General features: G+C 43.6%; 1 protein-coding gene across 2 annotated transcripts in view; it reads left to right on the top strand.

Moving 5' to 3' along the window:
• The window catches only part of CDH4 (cadherin 4), a 423,750-nt gene that overhangs the window by 324,008 nt on the left and 82,241 nt on the right, over positions 1–17,501 (top strand). For both annotated transcript variants that reach the window (XM_071447094.1, XM_071447095.1), the window contains one exon: positions 6,979–7,123. In XM_071447094.1, coding sequence (XP_071303195.1) covers positions 6,979–7,123 — 145 coding nt within the window. The remainder of the gene's footprint in view (positions 1–6,978; positions 7,124–17,501) is intronic.

Raw genomic sequence — 17,501 nt, 5'->3', positions numbered from 1 at the left:
AAACCTTGAACTAGTGGCATCCATATGTAAATAAGCATATTCATACTCTAAAGGTTACAGAAACATGTATTTTATAGAGAGAATAACTGATAAGTATGTTATGAGACCTTATAGACAGGAATACTGAATGATAGAAAAATCTTTGTCAGGAGAACAGTAGAAGGTGATGAAAACATTTTAAATTGTGCCCGTAAGTGACCTTTAGATCCTTCAGCCTCAGTAGCAATGGATTGATGATTTCTTGAACCATCAGTTGTTCATTTATTAACCCTTTATGAAGCCTTTATAAATACACCAGGCACAAAGCAATGACCCAAACACTGGAGCAGAAACTACAGTGCTGAAAATGAGAAAAAATTTGGCCCATTTCCAGAAAGAAAATAAAGTTCAAAGTTTTGGCTAGTGGAGGGTTTGAAGAAGTCAATTAATTTATGTCACTTCATAGAGCCCAGTCTCTATCTGATAGGAAAGGCAACATGTAGCCAGGTTTGAACTGAGTGCTGGAAGAGCAGTGACTGAGGTGTAGCTTGGATGTGAACTGCAGAGCTTGGCCACCTTTAAACTTGTTTAAGATATGCTGCAGTTTCCTTCAGCTTGAATTAGTAGCTTTGCTGTTGAGTGAGAATGTCAGTGGAGCTGCAAGGCACCACTGGTCCCTCTGACCCAGCAGGACATGGGTTCTGTGTCTGTTCTGTGCAGCCTTGTGTTCCAGGTGAAGGTGGGTGCATTTACACAGCTTCATGTTTTCTGCAGCCCTAAAAAAACCCAAATCTTTTCAGCATCTCTGTCACTCTTGAGTGTTGTCCTTGCTGCTTTTGTTCCCAGGTAATCTAAAAACTAATTATAAAAGAAAGAACAATAATTTGCAAGTCTTTGTAAGGCTACATATCAAGAGTTCTGTTTCATTAACTCCCACATTTTCAACACATATTTTCTTATGCATAATTATCTGTATTGCTTCAGGACTACCATTTTTAAAATACTAGTGTTCTAACACTCCCTGCATTCAGCAAGCCATTTGTCTGATGAAACCTGCCTCATTCCCTAAGGTGAAACAGATTTTTTTCTAATTAGATCAGGAGTTCTGCAGCAGAACTTCCCCTGTTTTTGTGATCATTCTTGAACTTTTAGGGAGGATCATTCTGAGTTGAGTTATGCAGAGATGTATGTGCCTCTGGGACTCAGAGCTCCTGCCCAGGTGCTGTGTGTGCTGGTGATAGCAAGTTCAGCTGTAGTTTGTGTCTGCACTCCAAACCAGAGCACAAACTCCCCAGGGACCTCACAGACATCCCAGACGCAGAGTCAGCTGAAAATACGAGCAGAGAAAAGCAAAAAGGGCTCTGCAGCCACTAAACCAACCCCACAATATGGTGTGGAACTGCACAGGTGGCACTGAGTGATGTCCTGGGAGCCACCCTGGTGTCATTAGTGCCTTGGGACACACAGCCAAGGGACAGACAGCCGTGGGACACAGTGATGGGATACACAGCAAGGGACACACAGCCAGGGGACACACAGCAAGGACACACAGCAAAGGATACACAGCCATGGGACACTCAGCCATGGGATACACAGCCAGGGGACACACAGCCATGGGATACACAGCCAGGGGACACACAGCCATGGGACACACAGCCATGGGATACACAGCAAGGGACACACAGCCATGGGACACACAGCAAGGGACACACAGCAAGGACACACAGCCGTGGGACACACAGCCATGGGATACACAGCCATGGGATACACAGCCATGGGATACACAGCCATGGGACACACAGCCATGGGACACACAGCAAGGGACACACAGCAAGGACACACAGCCGTGGGACACACAGCCATGGGATACACAGCCATGGGATACACAGCCATGGGACACACAGCAAGGACACACAGCCATGGGATACACAGCCATGGGACATACATCCATGGGACACACAGCCATGGGATACACAGCCATGGGATACACATTTGTGGGACACACAGCCATGGGACACACAGCTGTGGGTCATACAGCTATGGGACACACAGCCATGGGGCACACAGCAAGGACACACAGCCATGGGACATACATCCTTGGGACACACAGCAAGGACACACAGCCATGGGACACACACCAAGGGACACACAGCCGTGGGACACACAGCCATGGTATACACACCTGCAGGACACACAGCCATGGGATACACACCTGTGGGACACACAGCCAGGGGACACACATCCATGGGCCACATCCCCACATTTCTCAGCCATCTCACTGTGGCAGGTTCGTGTGTGTGCTGCATCTCCCCTTGCAGTCAGCCCCTGAAATGCTCCATGCATGCCAAGGAAGTTGCAGCAGGTAGTGATATTTAATATGCATGAGTTCTCTTGGCCTTATTTAGCTGCACTCCCTAGGTCCCATTTGTGCTGCTGACAGAATTAGTGGCTCTGAATGTCTTTTCTGATCCAGACACCAGTTTCATATTAAGCTGCAGTTAGGCCTGGCAAGTACAAGGGATAGAAAATTGGTAGCTTAGTTTTCCAAGACGTTTTTCAAGCTCGGTTTTCAAAAGACATCAGCATAAACATGTCAGTAAGTAATCATTGCTTATGATACTCAAGTAATATGCATTATAGGGAAACTTTGAAGCAAGTCCTAATCCAGTTCCAGACACATGTGTGCACTGTCAGCTTCAGGCTGATGAAATACTCCCTCAGAAATGGCTGGAGCAGAACAGGTGGGTTATAGACTGACAAAGAGTTGTTTTAAATGCAAAGGAACAAAACAATTTTACTACAAATTAAGGGATAATTCCAGTATTTTGAGCCATGTTGAATAATGCCAGCCATTTGTGTCACAATGCTCTAAACTGAACTTTTAATCACAATTAAGAGCACACAAATTAGGCATGACATTGTATGCTTATTGCTTAGAGGCTCTGTCACTGATTGATAATGTATATTTGTATTAGTAGTATTAGTGCCTAAGTAATATTCGTATTTAACACAATTCACTGTGTTGACTTTGACTAACTACTTTCAGATACCACCAGCCTCCAGTGTAATCAATAATCATGATACCAAATCATTTGTATGCCAACAGCTACATTTACACTGGAAACTGTCAGTAGGAAAACCTCAGAGACCTGTGCTAGCTGCTGCTGAATATGATAGCAATAATTGTCACAGTTTTAAACAATATTTGTTAAAGAATATCGAGCCAGCTCCTTGGCTGGTACAGCAGATGATGCATCAGCTAGAGATTAGTTGGCTACGTGTATTAATTTTTCAGAATCCTTTGCAAGGTATTTAATTTGATTTTATTCCTTCTTCACTCCTGTCATGTTCTTCCTCTTGGGGAAAATGTAAATATTTCAAACTAACTTTATAAATGTTTCTTAACTGTCTCTTCAGGCACCCACCAGCTCCCATTTGAATACTTGTGCATGCCCCTTGTCTGGCATGTGTCCTGTGGCTCAGGTGATGCTCACAGAAGTGAGCCCCATCTCAGCCATTGAGGAATGGCTCCAGAACAAAGTGTGTTGTCCAGCTTGAGGATGCCTCATGAATACCAAAAGTAGGACAAGAGAATGAGGGAGAAGATGAATTAAGGAAGGGAAATGTAGTATAGATCTGCCTTGGAGACCCAGCCAGTTTCCCAGCAGACAGATTGGCCCCCTGGAGTCCCTCCTTGGCTCTCTCTGCTGAGGATGGTCTCTAGTGAGGAATTGTCTCTTAACAAGGAATGTTTTTTAGCAGGAAGAGCTCCCATTGAGTTGAAAATCAACCCTGTGGCTCAGGACTCCCTTCTCCCTTTGCCACAGCTGGCACTGACCACAGGGAAGCCACATGTTGGGGGAGATAGGGAGGCATTGGCACATGAGAGTTGTTCAGAGAGAACAGGCGGAGAAAATGAATGCAAAAAAGCACAAAAGGAAAGAAATGTTCCCTGAAGCCAGGCCAAAAAAAGGAGCAGGAGAGAGGGTGCCATGTTCCTGGCACTGCAGATGCTGAGCCAGTGACCACACCAGTGTGCCCAGCCCTGCCCTGCCTCCCATAGCTTGTCCCAGTGCTGGTGCAGGGCACAGGACACTTGAGCATGGCACCACAGGTTTGATGAGATTCCTGCAGTCTTGCTTATTGAATTTTTTTTGCCTTGAGTGCAGGCAGTAATGCGCTGATGGGTACATGTGCTCAGTGAGTGCAACAAGCAGATAGATGTGCATTGCTGAGAAATCCCTTACTCCTGGAGATTTCAAACAAAAGCTATCGAATGTAATTAAAAATTTGCAGGGGGAGAGTCAGATGTGAGGGGGGAGATACCAGCTTTGCTCTCTGCTTTATCTCTGAATGGAACCATTTCCGCTGCTGGAAATGCTGTAAGAGAGAGCCCAGTGCTGCCTCAGTTTGAAGATAATAACTTTAATTTTAGCTCTGAATTACTTTTTTTCAAAGACAGTCTGACCTCTGACTGTAAAGTTATTGAATTGCTACATCTGACATGATGAAGGATAGCTCAACAGGTGGGAGCCAAAGCAGTTCCTATGTAGGGAAGAAATGCAGATATTAAGAGCATTGCAAGTCATGAAACACAAATGGTACACCCTGTATTGAAAGCAAAGCTGGACTTCTTCAGGCTTTAAAGAAAACGTGCTGCTTAATTTCCTTTGAAAAAAAAAAAGTGTTTTTCTCCCAGCTCATTTCATGTGGCAGTTTGTTCTCTTTGCTTGATTAAATGTTAATCCAGCCCATCCTAATGGTGTGCAGCTCTTTTTGTTAAGCTCTGGACTTCTGAGCACCATACATGAAGGGGAAAGTTGCATCAATCACCAGCACAGCGAGAGTGAAAGACAGGAGCCAGGGCTAATGCAATTAGCACATTTATTTGTCATGCATCAGAGGAGCTGGAGACCTCCCTGTAAAGTCAGCTCTGACTCCCAGCAGCAGCCTGATGGTGCAGGGAACTGCTGGGAGGGACCAGAGGCCACCATCCTGCTGCATGGCAGAGCTGGTGTGTCCCTGTCCTTCAGCCCCATCTCCCAGCCAGCCCTGGCATGAACAGGCTGCCCAGAGGAGCTGTGGCTGTCCCATCCCTGCAGGTGTTCAAGCGCAGGTTGGACGGAGCTCGGAGCACCCTGATCAAGTGGAAGGTTCCCTGCCTGTGACAGAGGGTTGGAACTAGATGAGCTTTAAGGTCTTTCCAGCCCAGCCCGTTGTGTGACTCTGTGAAGCTGATGTCCTCTGAAGCCTTGGTTCCCTCTCAAGTTTTCAGTGATTGAAAAGGCTCACAAGGTATTAGAAAGTCTTTTTTCCCAGCCCCGCGACCGAAGAAGAAGTTGAGATTTGTCAGTTCTGCTTTTCAAAGTTGTTTATTTTTCCTTATCTATAACATTATTTCTCTGACCTGCTGAGATCTGTCTGGCAGGTCAGTTCGTGGCACACTGACCACCCTTGGGGTGGTGTTGGCTTTTTATACTAAGAACTACATGTACTTTACTTACAATAAATTTCCAATACCTATCACCTATGTTAGACAGTTTGTCTCTACTCTAAACCAATCCAGAAGTGTCACCATCACAGCAGAAGATGGAGGACAAGAAGAAGAAGAAGAGGAAGGACAGGACATGCCCAGATTGCTCTATCTTGCCTCTTGAACCCCCATTCTACATCCCCAGAATTCTACTTTTTCACCCTGTGATAAATTAACTATTATTCTACTCAAACTCTTGTGGCTTGTAAATCTTCACACAAAGTCAGTAATTGTTTCCATGGGCTAAAATGGAAGGCACAAGTGGTTTTGATTCCATGCCAAGGTCTCTGAGCCCCTCGCCAGGGTCTCAAGTCATCCAGGGCAATCCCAGGAATGTCCTGGGTTCCGACCGTTCCCCAGCCCACCAGCCCTGTGGGATGTGGCACCATCCCAAGTGCCATCCCCTGTTCTCGTGGCAGGGTGGAGGTTCAGCAGTGCTCACAGGGGCTGAGATGAAGAGGGATGGTGGCCAAAATCTGCAGCCCTCAGAGCCAGGCAGAGCCTCCTGGGCTGGGGCCGTGCAGCTCCTCCCTGGCTGTCAGAGCTCTCCCGACGCCGTTCAGCCACACACCATTTACAGTAGCCATCTGTTCCCTCTAATGAGAAAGCTATCCATTTTTTTCACCTGGTTACTGATTGTTCCAGACTATTGTGATTGCTTCGTTTTATTAATTACTCATTTTGACATGCTATATCTGTCTCTTTTGTTCAGAAAACAGATGCTCTTGTTTCTGGGCATTATTACTGATGGTTATTGCTAATAAGATAAAGCTGCAGTTCCAGTTTAACTGAGGGCTTAACACTGTGGCTCTGGTTATTGAAATGCCTCAGCACTGGGTATTTTATTGAAGCCTGAGGAAATTGCATTCTTAGTGCCATGGGGGCTCCCATTATTTGAAGGAAAGGGACTTTTTAAATGTCTTCTGGTGCGCAGAGCAATGGGGTCGGTAGCTGTTGCTGTTCCTGGAGACCATGATTAAACAAAGAATAAACATCACTAAGATCATGCTGAAATCTCTTCAGTTACTAATCCCTAGTATTATGGGTGTGAAACGCTGCAGGTTCCCATAAGAAACTTCTCGCTCAAAATCATTTCCTCACTTTACTTGGAACTAAGCAAAATTTGCTTTTCAGATTGTCAGACAAGGTTCAATATGTCTTAAAAATTAAAATAGAGTGGTCTGTGAGCTGTGAAGGGGATAAGATAGCATCACTGTACCAGAGTTGAAGTGTTTCCACTGACAATCACTGTTTCAAAATATTATTTCAATATTATATTAAGCTCTGAAAAACTGTGAGTCGAGTGTAGATGGAAACCATGTCAGTGCTTTCTGCTGGAATTAGATACTGGCTCCATTCAATTTTGAGGAAGTATTTATGATGTAAAGTCACTCCTTGCAAAACAGTCTCTCATTCTGCCACAAATGCAGTTGCTGATATTGTGCTTTCATTGTGCTCATTCCCAGCTCCGGGCTCATGCAGTGGACATGAATGGAAACAAGGTGGAGAATCCCATTGACCTTTACATCTACGTGATTGATATGAATGACAACAGGCCGGAGTTCATCAACCAAGTCTATAATGGATCTGTTGATGAAGGCTCTAAACCAGGTACTGTTGAAAAAAGTCTCAAAGTTTCCCAGATTTTCAGGCGTTCCTTTGGTGTGGTGGCTTGGACTCTGCTGGCATCACAGGGGATGAGGGAGAGGTTTGCTCTTGCTGGCTGTTGGTGGAAGACTGATGGAGGTGAGAACAATCCCATTGTATATCTTTTTCTGGATGAAGAGAAAGTGCAGACTTGGGATGGAGGGAACCTGAGTCCTGGTGGTCCCTTCCTGGCTGTGGAATTTGTAAAAGCAGCAGTTTTGTAGAGTAATGCTGTGTAGCACCATTCTCACACACTCACTGCACACGTACAGGGCTGTTATTCTAATTACAGAGCACTGAAAGCCAGCCTGGCAGTGGCCTTTCCCTGACCCTGTGTCTCAAATACTCAATATCCTCCTCCTTGATATTTAATTCAGTCATTTGCCAACTCAATATCTGGCATCCAGTCAGACTCCTAGGAAGGCTCTGTCTCAAGAAACACTTTTTTGCTTGGGACCCAGTGGAAACCTGCAGAAGTGGGAATATTCACATTGAAATTGCAGGCTCATCCTCTGTCCCCACAGACTGTTCTAACAGAGGGTAAAATAGGGAAAAACCTGAAGTTGAATTACAGGAAATTTATGGGTGAAAAATCAGTGAGGGTGTAAGCTGTATGAGGAAAAGTGATGATTTTTACATGAGCACATTTATATGCTTGGGAGAAACAGAGCTGTAAAGGTCTTTAATGTTCTATTTCCAACTCTACTGTTGATTTGTTATTTAAGTGTGGTGTAACCCTGCAGTTCCCAATATGGGAGCAGGGTTGGTTTAGCTCATTGCTGACTGTAACTAAAATTCCTGTATCCATTCTTTGTTCTGTGTCACCAGTACAACTGGAAGTCTCCTGAAATCAGAGGGAGTTTTTTTTCCTAGATTGTCTCCTCGGTTATTTGCCAGCTGAGGGGTTAAATACCCCGTGACTTTGGTTTGTGTCAGCAAACATTTATCACAGCGGCTCTGCTGCCGGAGGTGCGACAGGGAAGTCTCCGGTGGGCACTGTTTTTAACAAGGTGATTCACAGCCCTGATTGATTGTCTTCCAGCACTGTGAGGGACGGGCAGCTGTGGGGCACACGTGGTGGGGACAGAACGTGACATTATTGCTGAGCAAAGAGTAGGTACAGCTCCCTTTCTGATTCCTTTGGGTGGCAATGTCCCAGCTTCAAAGAACTGATCCTGGTGCTGCTTGGAGGAGGGAAGGTGAGAAGTCCCTGAGCTGACAGCTCTGATGACATCTTCCCAGAGAATTTTTCCAGCTTTCATTTGAAGGCCACTTTGGGGCATATAAAGGTTTGAAGATTGATACAACATTTCCATAGCAAATCAAATTTCTTACATCTTATTCGAGGACAGATCAATATTCAAAGTGTTCCCAAATGTTTTAACTAGCTCTGTTCATCTGTCAGAGAAGCAGTAAATTGCATCCTCTTTCTTGTCTGAAATCCAGATGAGCCTTTGAGCTATTAAATAGAACAGGATAATTTGCCTACAAAATACTTGTGCCTCTGCTTCTAGCAGTGTTTTTTGGTATTCTCTGTCCCAGGCTGCAGTGCTTGCCTTTAAGGCAGGAAGGTAGAAAGCAATCTGTTTTTATTCAAAAGCAATTACATTTGTCTTTGATGTATTTGTCAGGGGTTTTTTCCTCTCTCTCCTGTTTAATCGGTATTCTTTTAAAGGTTTATATTAGTATTGAATTTCTCTTCCTTGCTTTTGTTGAGCCTCCTAGGAATTTCGGTACTGGAGGCCCTCATTCTGTGTGCTTGGCAAGAAACATGATCTTGTGCCTTTGAGAAAGTGATAGAGAGGTCATGGAGTTAAAGGGAATATCTGCAAGCTCCTCCTTTGCCTCAAAATTATCTGTCCCTCTTTTATGCAGAGACAAGTGTAGACAATGTATTTAGCTAAGGGTAGATCTTGCAAATATTTAGAAACTTTTTATTAGTTGAAGATGCCTCAGAATATTGTAACAACTAAGGAAGTACCACACCAGCCATTGCAAGAGAAAAAATACGTTACCAGAATTCATTATTATTTCTGGCAGCAGTTGAGAAATGAAAGACACTGCATATTCTTTGAGGTAACAGCAAAATTTGTTCAGTACTGATTCAACAGTAAGTTAGAGATGTATATGCATCTATAAAAATATATCTGCATATGTGTGAATATCCATGCTTCAAGCAAACCAAAAAATCTTGTTATATGTTACAGGAGTTCAGCATTCATTTTCTTCTGCTCAGTGCTGCTGAACTATGCCTGAGGACTGAAAATGCTTCCCTGGATATCCTGTGCAATTGTTATTTCTCACATCTTCCATATGCCCATTTATAATGGCTGTGATTAAAAATGCAGGATTACTTGATTACTACAGTATCTGCAATGTTCTTAATTTTGCACACCTCTGATGAGAGATATCAGAGTATCCCAAATAAATGCTGACTCTGAGGGCAGCTGGAACGAGCAGCCAGTGGCTGTTTGAAGTCAGTCGGAATTTTGCCCAGATTTAATTTTGAAAAAAAACCCAGATAAAAAAGGATATATGGAGCTTGAGCTCTACCCATGGAAATTTTGCAGAGCAAGACCATCACAAATGTGCTGTAGAGCAGAGGCTGAGCAGGGCACAGTGACCTTGAGCTGCAGGGAAAGCCCCGGTAAGACTCCAGTGGGATCAATAGAGCTGCTCCCGTTCCAGTGAGCAGGAAAGGGCCCCGAGGAGCTGTCCAGCATTCCCAGGGTCCAGGATGGAGCAGGGGCAGGGCTGTGTGTGCACAGCAGGCAGGGCTGTCCCTCCGCAGGATCCTGGTCCCTGCTTGGGGCCGGGGTGTGGTGACCTGGAACAGAATGTGTGGCCTCATCTCTGAGCCTGGCAGGGATGGAGGGTGGCCAGGTGAGATGTGACCTGCTGGCTCAACAGTGGACATGCCAAAAGAGGGTGGAGTGAAGCAAGGAAAGGGAATGCAGAAGGAGGCGTGCTCCAGCCTGCAGCACGGTGTGACACTGCTGGGCACTCAGCCTCCCGCAGGAGCAAGTTTGCTTTACCCTGGAATGCAAATATACAAAATTGTCCAAGAGCTGGAAGAATTGGCAGTGATGTGAAGAGACTCATTAGACAGTCTGATGGGGTTTAAGTGAAGGGGCTTCCCAGCCTGCAGAGCACTCAGCCCGGGTTCCCAAGGAGCTTGCTCTCTGCAAGTCACCTTGAAGCAACCCTTGACAGGAATAGAAAAGAAATCATCAAGTATTATTAATTATAATAGGTTGTTGTTGCTGGCTAAGATTATAATAACTTAATTGAAATAGTGTCTTGAGCCATAGCATAGTGTTCCTGAAATCAGGAGCTCACTCTTGGTGAAGTTCTCTGTAGTGAGAACTGGCCCTTGGACATCCTCAGATGTGCTGGCTCTTAAACTGAATTACATCTCTTTCCTTTTCTGATGCTCTCTGAAAAAACAGTTTAATGCATTTCTAGCTTATCTAGCCTCAGGTCAAGTGGCTGGGCAATTTAAAATGTGTAAAAGCAGCCCCTTCCAAAAATGCAGAACAGGAGTAGTGATGCAGGATTTCCTTTTCCACAGGACCATCTTTCTTCCTCACTCTCCCCCTGCATGCTTTTTTTTTGATTTAACGCGCCACTGTTTGAAAGTGTCTCTTAAAAGACCATATTTTACTCATGTTGAATAATGTTCTGCCTCTTTGAACTTTGCCTCTGTGTGAAGAACACAGCCAAGTTTTAAAAATGCAGCTGCAGGCTGGAGCTGCAATTCCCCTGCTCCCTCTGGCAGCCTTGCTCAGCAGAGCTCTCCTGGAGCTGCTCGCTGCCTTCCAAGCGCTGACAAAGCGGGATGGCTGCAGGGCTGGGCTGCCCAGCACTGCCTGCCCTGCAAGGATTCTGCTGCCTTTTCCATGCCCACATCTCCCAGCTGCATCACACCAGCTCCTTACAGCAGGAAGGAACCGGGGCTTGGAGTGGGATTTTCCCCTCTGTGAGCCCAAGCCCCTGAACTTGTACTGCTGGGTGTGCAGGATCCCAGCAGCGTCCTTGGGGAGGGCTCTTTCTGGAGAAACTCTTACAGTTTCAAAAAAAATTACTCAATAAGATGGCATGAAAATGCTTAAATATGAAAGAAGAAAGGGAGTTTAATCACAAAATAGTGTGATGGAGAAGGATTACTTCCATCTCTGCAGAAGCTTAGTTTTGCTATAACCACAGTAGGAAGGATGTGGAAGGATGTGGATGTCTCACTTAACTGAAGTGTTCAGTTCTGAAAAGGTCAATGTGAAATGCTCTGCTGTGACTTGAGTGCTTTGCTCTGGGTTGTATCTATTTTGTTTTAACAGAAAGATTGTCAAAAATTAACTCATCTCTCCAAAACAATTTGTTCCTGTCAGACTGGCCTTTTCCATTCCCATTTATCCTTTCCACTTCACTAACTCTCTGGATGCATCTTGGTCCCTTTCAAGTCAATAGCACAAGTCCAGGTGACTTCTTTTAAACTCTATCCAGCCCCTTCATTCTCCTGGAGCTGTGTAGGATAGTTTACTCCTACCACCCTTCTTAGGAGTGATGTGAAAGAGTGCTGAGTGTAGACAGTCCTCCAAAATAAAGGAATATTAGTATTTCTTACATGAGAAATGTTGTAATTTAAAATTTCTCTTTCTCCTCCTGAGTTCATGGAACTCTGATAGAATAATTGTTGATAACATGCCACGTGAAAAATGAAATAGCTGGGAGCCAAATCTATATGTGGCAAATCAAGTTAAAGAAATCTCATAAAAAATAAACAGTATATAAAAAACCCAAGGATTTTAAAACCTGATTATTCTACTAGTGTCCCAGTTTGTTTATTTTATTTCTATGCCAGCAGAGATTCCCTCAGAGATTAACACCATGGACTAATGCACAGATGGGGCCAGAAACTCGAAAGTCATCTGAATATTAAGAATTTAAATCTTTAGCCTCAGTGATTTGAACAGAAAGCCAATTATGAGGCTGAATTAGTTTTCAAATTAAACTGCAATTTAAGGCATGTGAAATTAATCTTTTAAGGCATTTAGTTGCATTTGTATATATATTCATGGGGAGAATTTGGATTCTGCAGTTCTGGCTTGTTCCTCTTCTCCGGACTGACGGTTCATGAGGAGATACCTGGTGTGCCTGGTTGTTTGTTCAGTGAAGGAACAGAGCAGGTGTAGCTGGCTAGCAGGGCCTGAAATCTGAAGAGATGATGTTTCATTTTAAAAAATTAATAGGACACAGAGTGAATCCCTCTTCCTGCCACTGCAACCCATTGCAAAAATGCCATAGCGCTGCTCATAGTCAAAACATTCAATATGCTTTTCCAGCTTGGAGGTAAGTTCATTTTAGAACTCTTCAGTTAGGAAGGTCCCAGTTCAAGACAGCACCTGAGCAGGTTCATGGATGGGGCTGCCACACCTTCTGGTTTGTAACACTAGAAACTAAAATGATGCAAATGCTGAATGTTCCAGAGAGATCATGCACAGGTAAAATATTCCAGAGGGTCAGAGTAGGACTCAGTGGATTCTTCCATTCATCCCAGAGGTATTCACAGGTTGGGTGCATTACTTCTGAACCCATCCCAAGTTTGAATATATTCATCTATGGCAGTGCCGTCTTCTGCACCCTGGGCAGGTGCTGCTCTTATCCTTGCACTCTATATGCTATTAAAAGTGGCTTTTAAACCTGATTGTATTCTCTCACACATTACACACAGACTTAGGATACACAATATTCTTTTTCAAGTTCTTTTGCTCAGCCAAGCACAATTTTAAGGTAAGAAATTGTTTTTCTGCAGACTCATGTGGTACTGCTTTCCATTTTCTTTCAAGGTGAGTGGTTATGAAATCTGTGCTCTTAATTTCCTTTTCAGAAGCATCCAGTCCCAAGAGCAAGGAAGTGAATTATAGGATTGTAAGTGAGAAAAAAAAATGTAAATCCCAAGACTGGTGGGTTTTCCCTCAAAAAAAAAAAAAAAAGAAAAAAAAGAAGGCCATGTTGATGTAAAGGAAAAAATGTGGAAATCATGGTCTGACACCAATGTAGGAGGGAGTTACAGCTGAACACTGTAATAGCCTACACTCCACCTCCTTTTCACCAGCAGTTACAAATAGCATACTATGATATATATAATAACATTTATATTATATTGCACCACTTCATATTGTATTGTATTCTAGTGCCAAAACTCAGGGATTGGATTGCAGCCTTGTGGAGGATGTGTTCAGTGTCAGGTTGTGTGCAGCTGGGGCTGGAATGTTTCTGGAGTCACACATGCTCTCAGTGCAGCATCAAAACTGGGTATTCAGCACAGTTCAGTGGAGATGTTCAGGATATCTTGTCCTGAGGAGCCATGCTTTCCCTCTTCTTTAAATTAGCCCTGGGAATCGAGAGGTTGTATGTGCAGGAACTCAGCCAAGCTGAACCTGGTCGATTTATGCAGCCAGAGGCTGGATGTGCCTTTGCCCACCCTGACGTTGGACTGGTGGGATTCCTCTGGGGTAAGGGGGTCTCAGTGAGCTGCAGGCTGCTGGAGGGGAGGGATCTCCAAATCTGTAAGGGCCACGTGTGTGCTGCAGTCAGTGCATCTGCTCCTTGGCTCTCCGGAGGTATTTATTCCATTTTTAACCATCAGGGGCTCTTATTTCCGTCCTGGGTGACAGCAGCCTCTTCAGCTCTCTCTGTTGTCTCTCCAGACCTGCTCGCTCTCTTTATTCTCATTAGGCTGGCTCTTGCCCTGTCTGAAGCTGAAAATCCAATGTCTCTGCTAATTAGGAAGTGGCATCCGTTATGAATTAGGTTAGCTGCTTGAAAGGTCAAAATTTGCCAATGATTACAAAAATTATGGTGAAGGAGAATGACAGTAGCTATCAGTTACAACGGAAAGAATATCATTCAGAAGGAACATGCTGCTCCTATTTCGTTTTTTTATCCAGAGCATGTGGGATGCAGTTTAATTTAGGTATATTTGCAATTTATTATACCTGCAGTACTTGCACTCACTTCGGTCATCTTGATGTCGTGTCCATTTTCCTGTTCACCTCTGTGACTCCACTCAGCACTGTTGCTGGGTCAGCTACCCAATTCCACTTGAAACCCTTAACAATGAGTGTGTGAAATTGTTTCACATCACCCATTGAATACATTTATTATTTTTTCACTTGAGGATGCAGTTTTGTTAGGTGAAATGCTTTAGTCTTTAACGTTACAGAAAGATCAGTTGTACTCTGAGGACTTTTTCAGGATCCCATCATTCCTGTCATTGGAACTTGGTTTTGATGCCTTTGCTTTTTCTTGTGTGTGTTTCTGTCCCTGAGACTTCCTTGCAATGAGTGAAATCACCCAAAGAGTGAAGCGTGTCTGTTATGAGTAGTGGCATGAGATTCCCATCCTCTGTGGGGAAGGAAATGATTATCAGGAAACTGTTCTGAGTGGAAAATTTTAGCTTTAGGAAATGTAAATTTTGCACTGTTCTTCAGTATTTAATCTTCCCACAAGTCTTACTGTCTTCTCTATCTAGCATCAGATGCAGAGGATTCACTAAGTGAGCTTTCCAATTTAGGGGGAAAAAATGAGGAGTAAGGGGAAGTTTCCATTAGTACAAAGCCATTATTAACTTGGGTTAATGAAGATCTAATGTAACATGGCTAGCACCACATGTCTGCACATAATGATTCCATCCTTTTCTATGGGGGAATGATTAAATTAAGTATCTTGTAGGTCAAAATTAGACTGAGAAGGTTAACCAACCTTTAATGATTCTGCAGCCATTTACCAGCCATTTAAAAACATAAACTGTAAAATAAAGCTGGATAGAGAAACAGCATTATCAGTAAAAAGTGGGTGAATTTTTAGTGTTTTCTGTTTATATCATAGGAGAAGACTGAGAGTATTATGTGGTTTTGCAGTGACATGTGGGATAAAGGGCAAAGTGAAAGAGTTTTGATTTTTATATTTTGTTGGCTTCCTGGTAAGTGCCCATTAGCTCTTTATTTTAACATGCATTAAATCTAACTAATGGATATCAAACCAGCTTAGAAAAATGGCAATTATAAAGCAATTGTAAGAAAGACTTCGGGAGCACAACTGTGCCAAAATATTTTTTGTGTGCCTTAAACTCCTGAAAGCTCCATCTTTATGGAGAAATGAAGTTGCATAGATGGGAGAGCAGAGATTGCAGACAACGTGAGGAGAATTAGCAGCCCTCAGCATGCTTTGGGATTGTCTGAGCTACAAAAAACTGGGCTGATTCTCAGATTCCAGAGTGATTTGAGGGGGACATTTGTTTATGACTGTGCTTATCTGCTTACACATGCTCAGGGCAGCTATCTCTCTTGTTCTGCTTTTCTTTTTCCTTAGTGTGTACAGATGGGATGAGGTATGGTGAATCTAGCAAAATCTCTTTGCAGTCTTTTGCAAGGAGATGCAATTCATTTTAAAATTGACAAACAAAACTGAATGTACAGGTATAAATTATCTCCCTTTGCTTCCATTCCCCCAGGTTCTGTAAGGCATTTTTTTTTTGCCTATCCTGTAGAAACTTTAATTAATCCAATGGGAATATTTTCCATAAGGTTTGCTTTCAAGCATTTCTCTCATGTGTCTTATCCATGGTTGGAAACAAAACCATCTCATTTGACAAAATAACATCTGGGAGGTAACAGTCTCTGGGAAATCAAAGGGAATGCATTGGGAAGTTACAGATTCTGGAGGTCTTGCCTTTCATTGATAGATCTCCTTTGTCATGCCATCCATTAATTTTAACTCAGGTGATATATGAACTCTGCACATTAGTTAATGAAGGCTAATGCACAGTAATCTTGTCATCACTAGCTGTGCATGGTAATTCAATCTGCTGCTCAGAAGAGCTGTTCAACATGCAGCAAATTTGATTTAATATTGACATGATGTACTAGGTTTGGTATTTTATTTAACATACCATGTGCCTTATTTGATGAGAAATGGTTTTCTTTCAATAGGTGACATACCTGAGTCAGGCCAGGTGTGTAGTTTAATGCAGTTATATCAGATATATATCTGTTACACCTGCACTGGGTATTCACCCTGTGATACACTGCACAGACTGGGGCAAATTTCTGAGTTTGGGCACTTTATGCATTCCTTTAATGTTGTCAGTGTGCTTGAGAGCAAGCTCTGGAGAGCAGAAAAATAAAGGTGATGCTTTTCTCAGGCACTGAAAGCAGAAAGTCCCTCTTGCCCTGTTTACACTTGTTTAACCTGCTCTTGGAGCTTCTTCACCACAGCAGGATCTGATGCAAAATTGACAGAGTACAGATTGAGGGTCTTGAGTGTGACTTGGAGGAGTTTTGTCAGTGTTTTGGTCTGTAGTAATTGCTCCTAGCCTCTGTTTGGGTAGGATATGGAGCTGTAAATATGGTGTGGTTAATACTTTGATTTCCACAAAAGACACACATCCTGTGGGCCAGATTAGGCAGTCAGTACTTTGTCACTTAAAACCAAACAAAACCAGCTTCAATCCTCGAGTGTGTTAGAGCTGTGCTCTCTGCCACTGTATGTTTGCCTAATTTGTGTAGTATTAGGGGCTGGATACAGGGATATATTGCCTTTATTTTAATATAAAGTACATGAAGATGTATCTCCGTGTAAAGGACATAGAAGCATGACATTACTTACTTTATTGCAGGTAAATCATCACCAACCATCTGAGCACAGAGCAAGAGTTTATACAGCACCCAGAGGATGTCAGACACTTTATCTGTGTAAATCCACATCACTCTGTGGAATACTCTTGTGCACAGATCTGTGTTTGTGTCATTCACTGCAGCATGCAGGTATCTGGAGGGTAAATCTTGCTTAAAGACAGGCTAAATGCAAAGCAAACCAAGTGGAACATGGCAGGGGGGTGGGTTACACCAGCTGAGCCCTCAGGAGCCATCCCTGGGCATGGTGCCCTCAGCATGGGGAACAGGAGATGCTGTTGGTCAGCACTGCCAGCTGGGAAAAGTGTGCACACAGGAAAGGGAGAGGAGATGCCAGCCACTGTCCAGACTGTGGGGAGGGAGAAGCAATTTGCAGCCAGCAGACTGTGGTCAGACAGACAGACAGACAGCCCCAGGGAGAGCCAGGAAGGAAGTGGCTGCTGCAGCTCCGTGTGTGCTGCAGCCACACAGGGCCCTTTGCAGAGGGCCTTTTATTAAGTTACAAGATAGTAATTAATGCCAAGTTCCTCTCTTTATTTTCTCTGTGGTTGGGTTTCATAATGGAAATTAAAGATAGGAGATAGGGAGCAGATTGCCTCTTGAAATACAGCTCCCTGGTGCTCAGTTCATGACTTTAGAGACATTTGTCC

This window comes from Agelaius tricolor, unplaced genomic scaffold, assembly GCF_023055355.1.
Source record: "Agelaius tricolor isolate 1412-34295 unplaced genomic scaffold, bAgeTri1.0.p SCAF_23, whole genome shotgun sequence".
Classification (NCBI taxonomy): Eukaryota; Metazoa; Chordata; class Aves; order Passeriformes; family Icteridae; genus Agelaius; species Agelaius tricolor.
The sequence above is the reverse complement of the archived record's forward strand: the minus strand, read 5'-3'. Positions and strand labels throughout refer to the sequence as shown.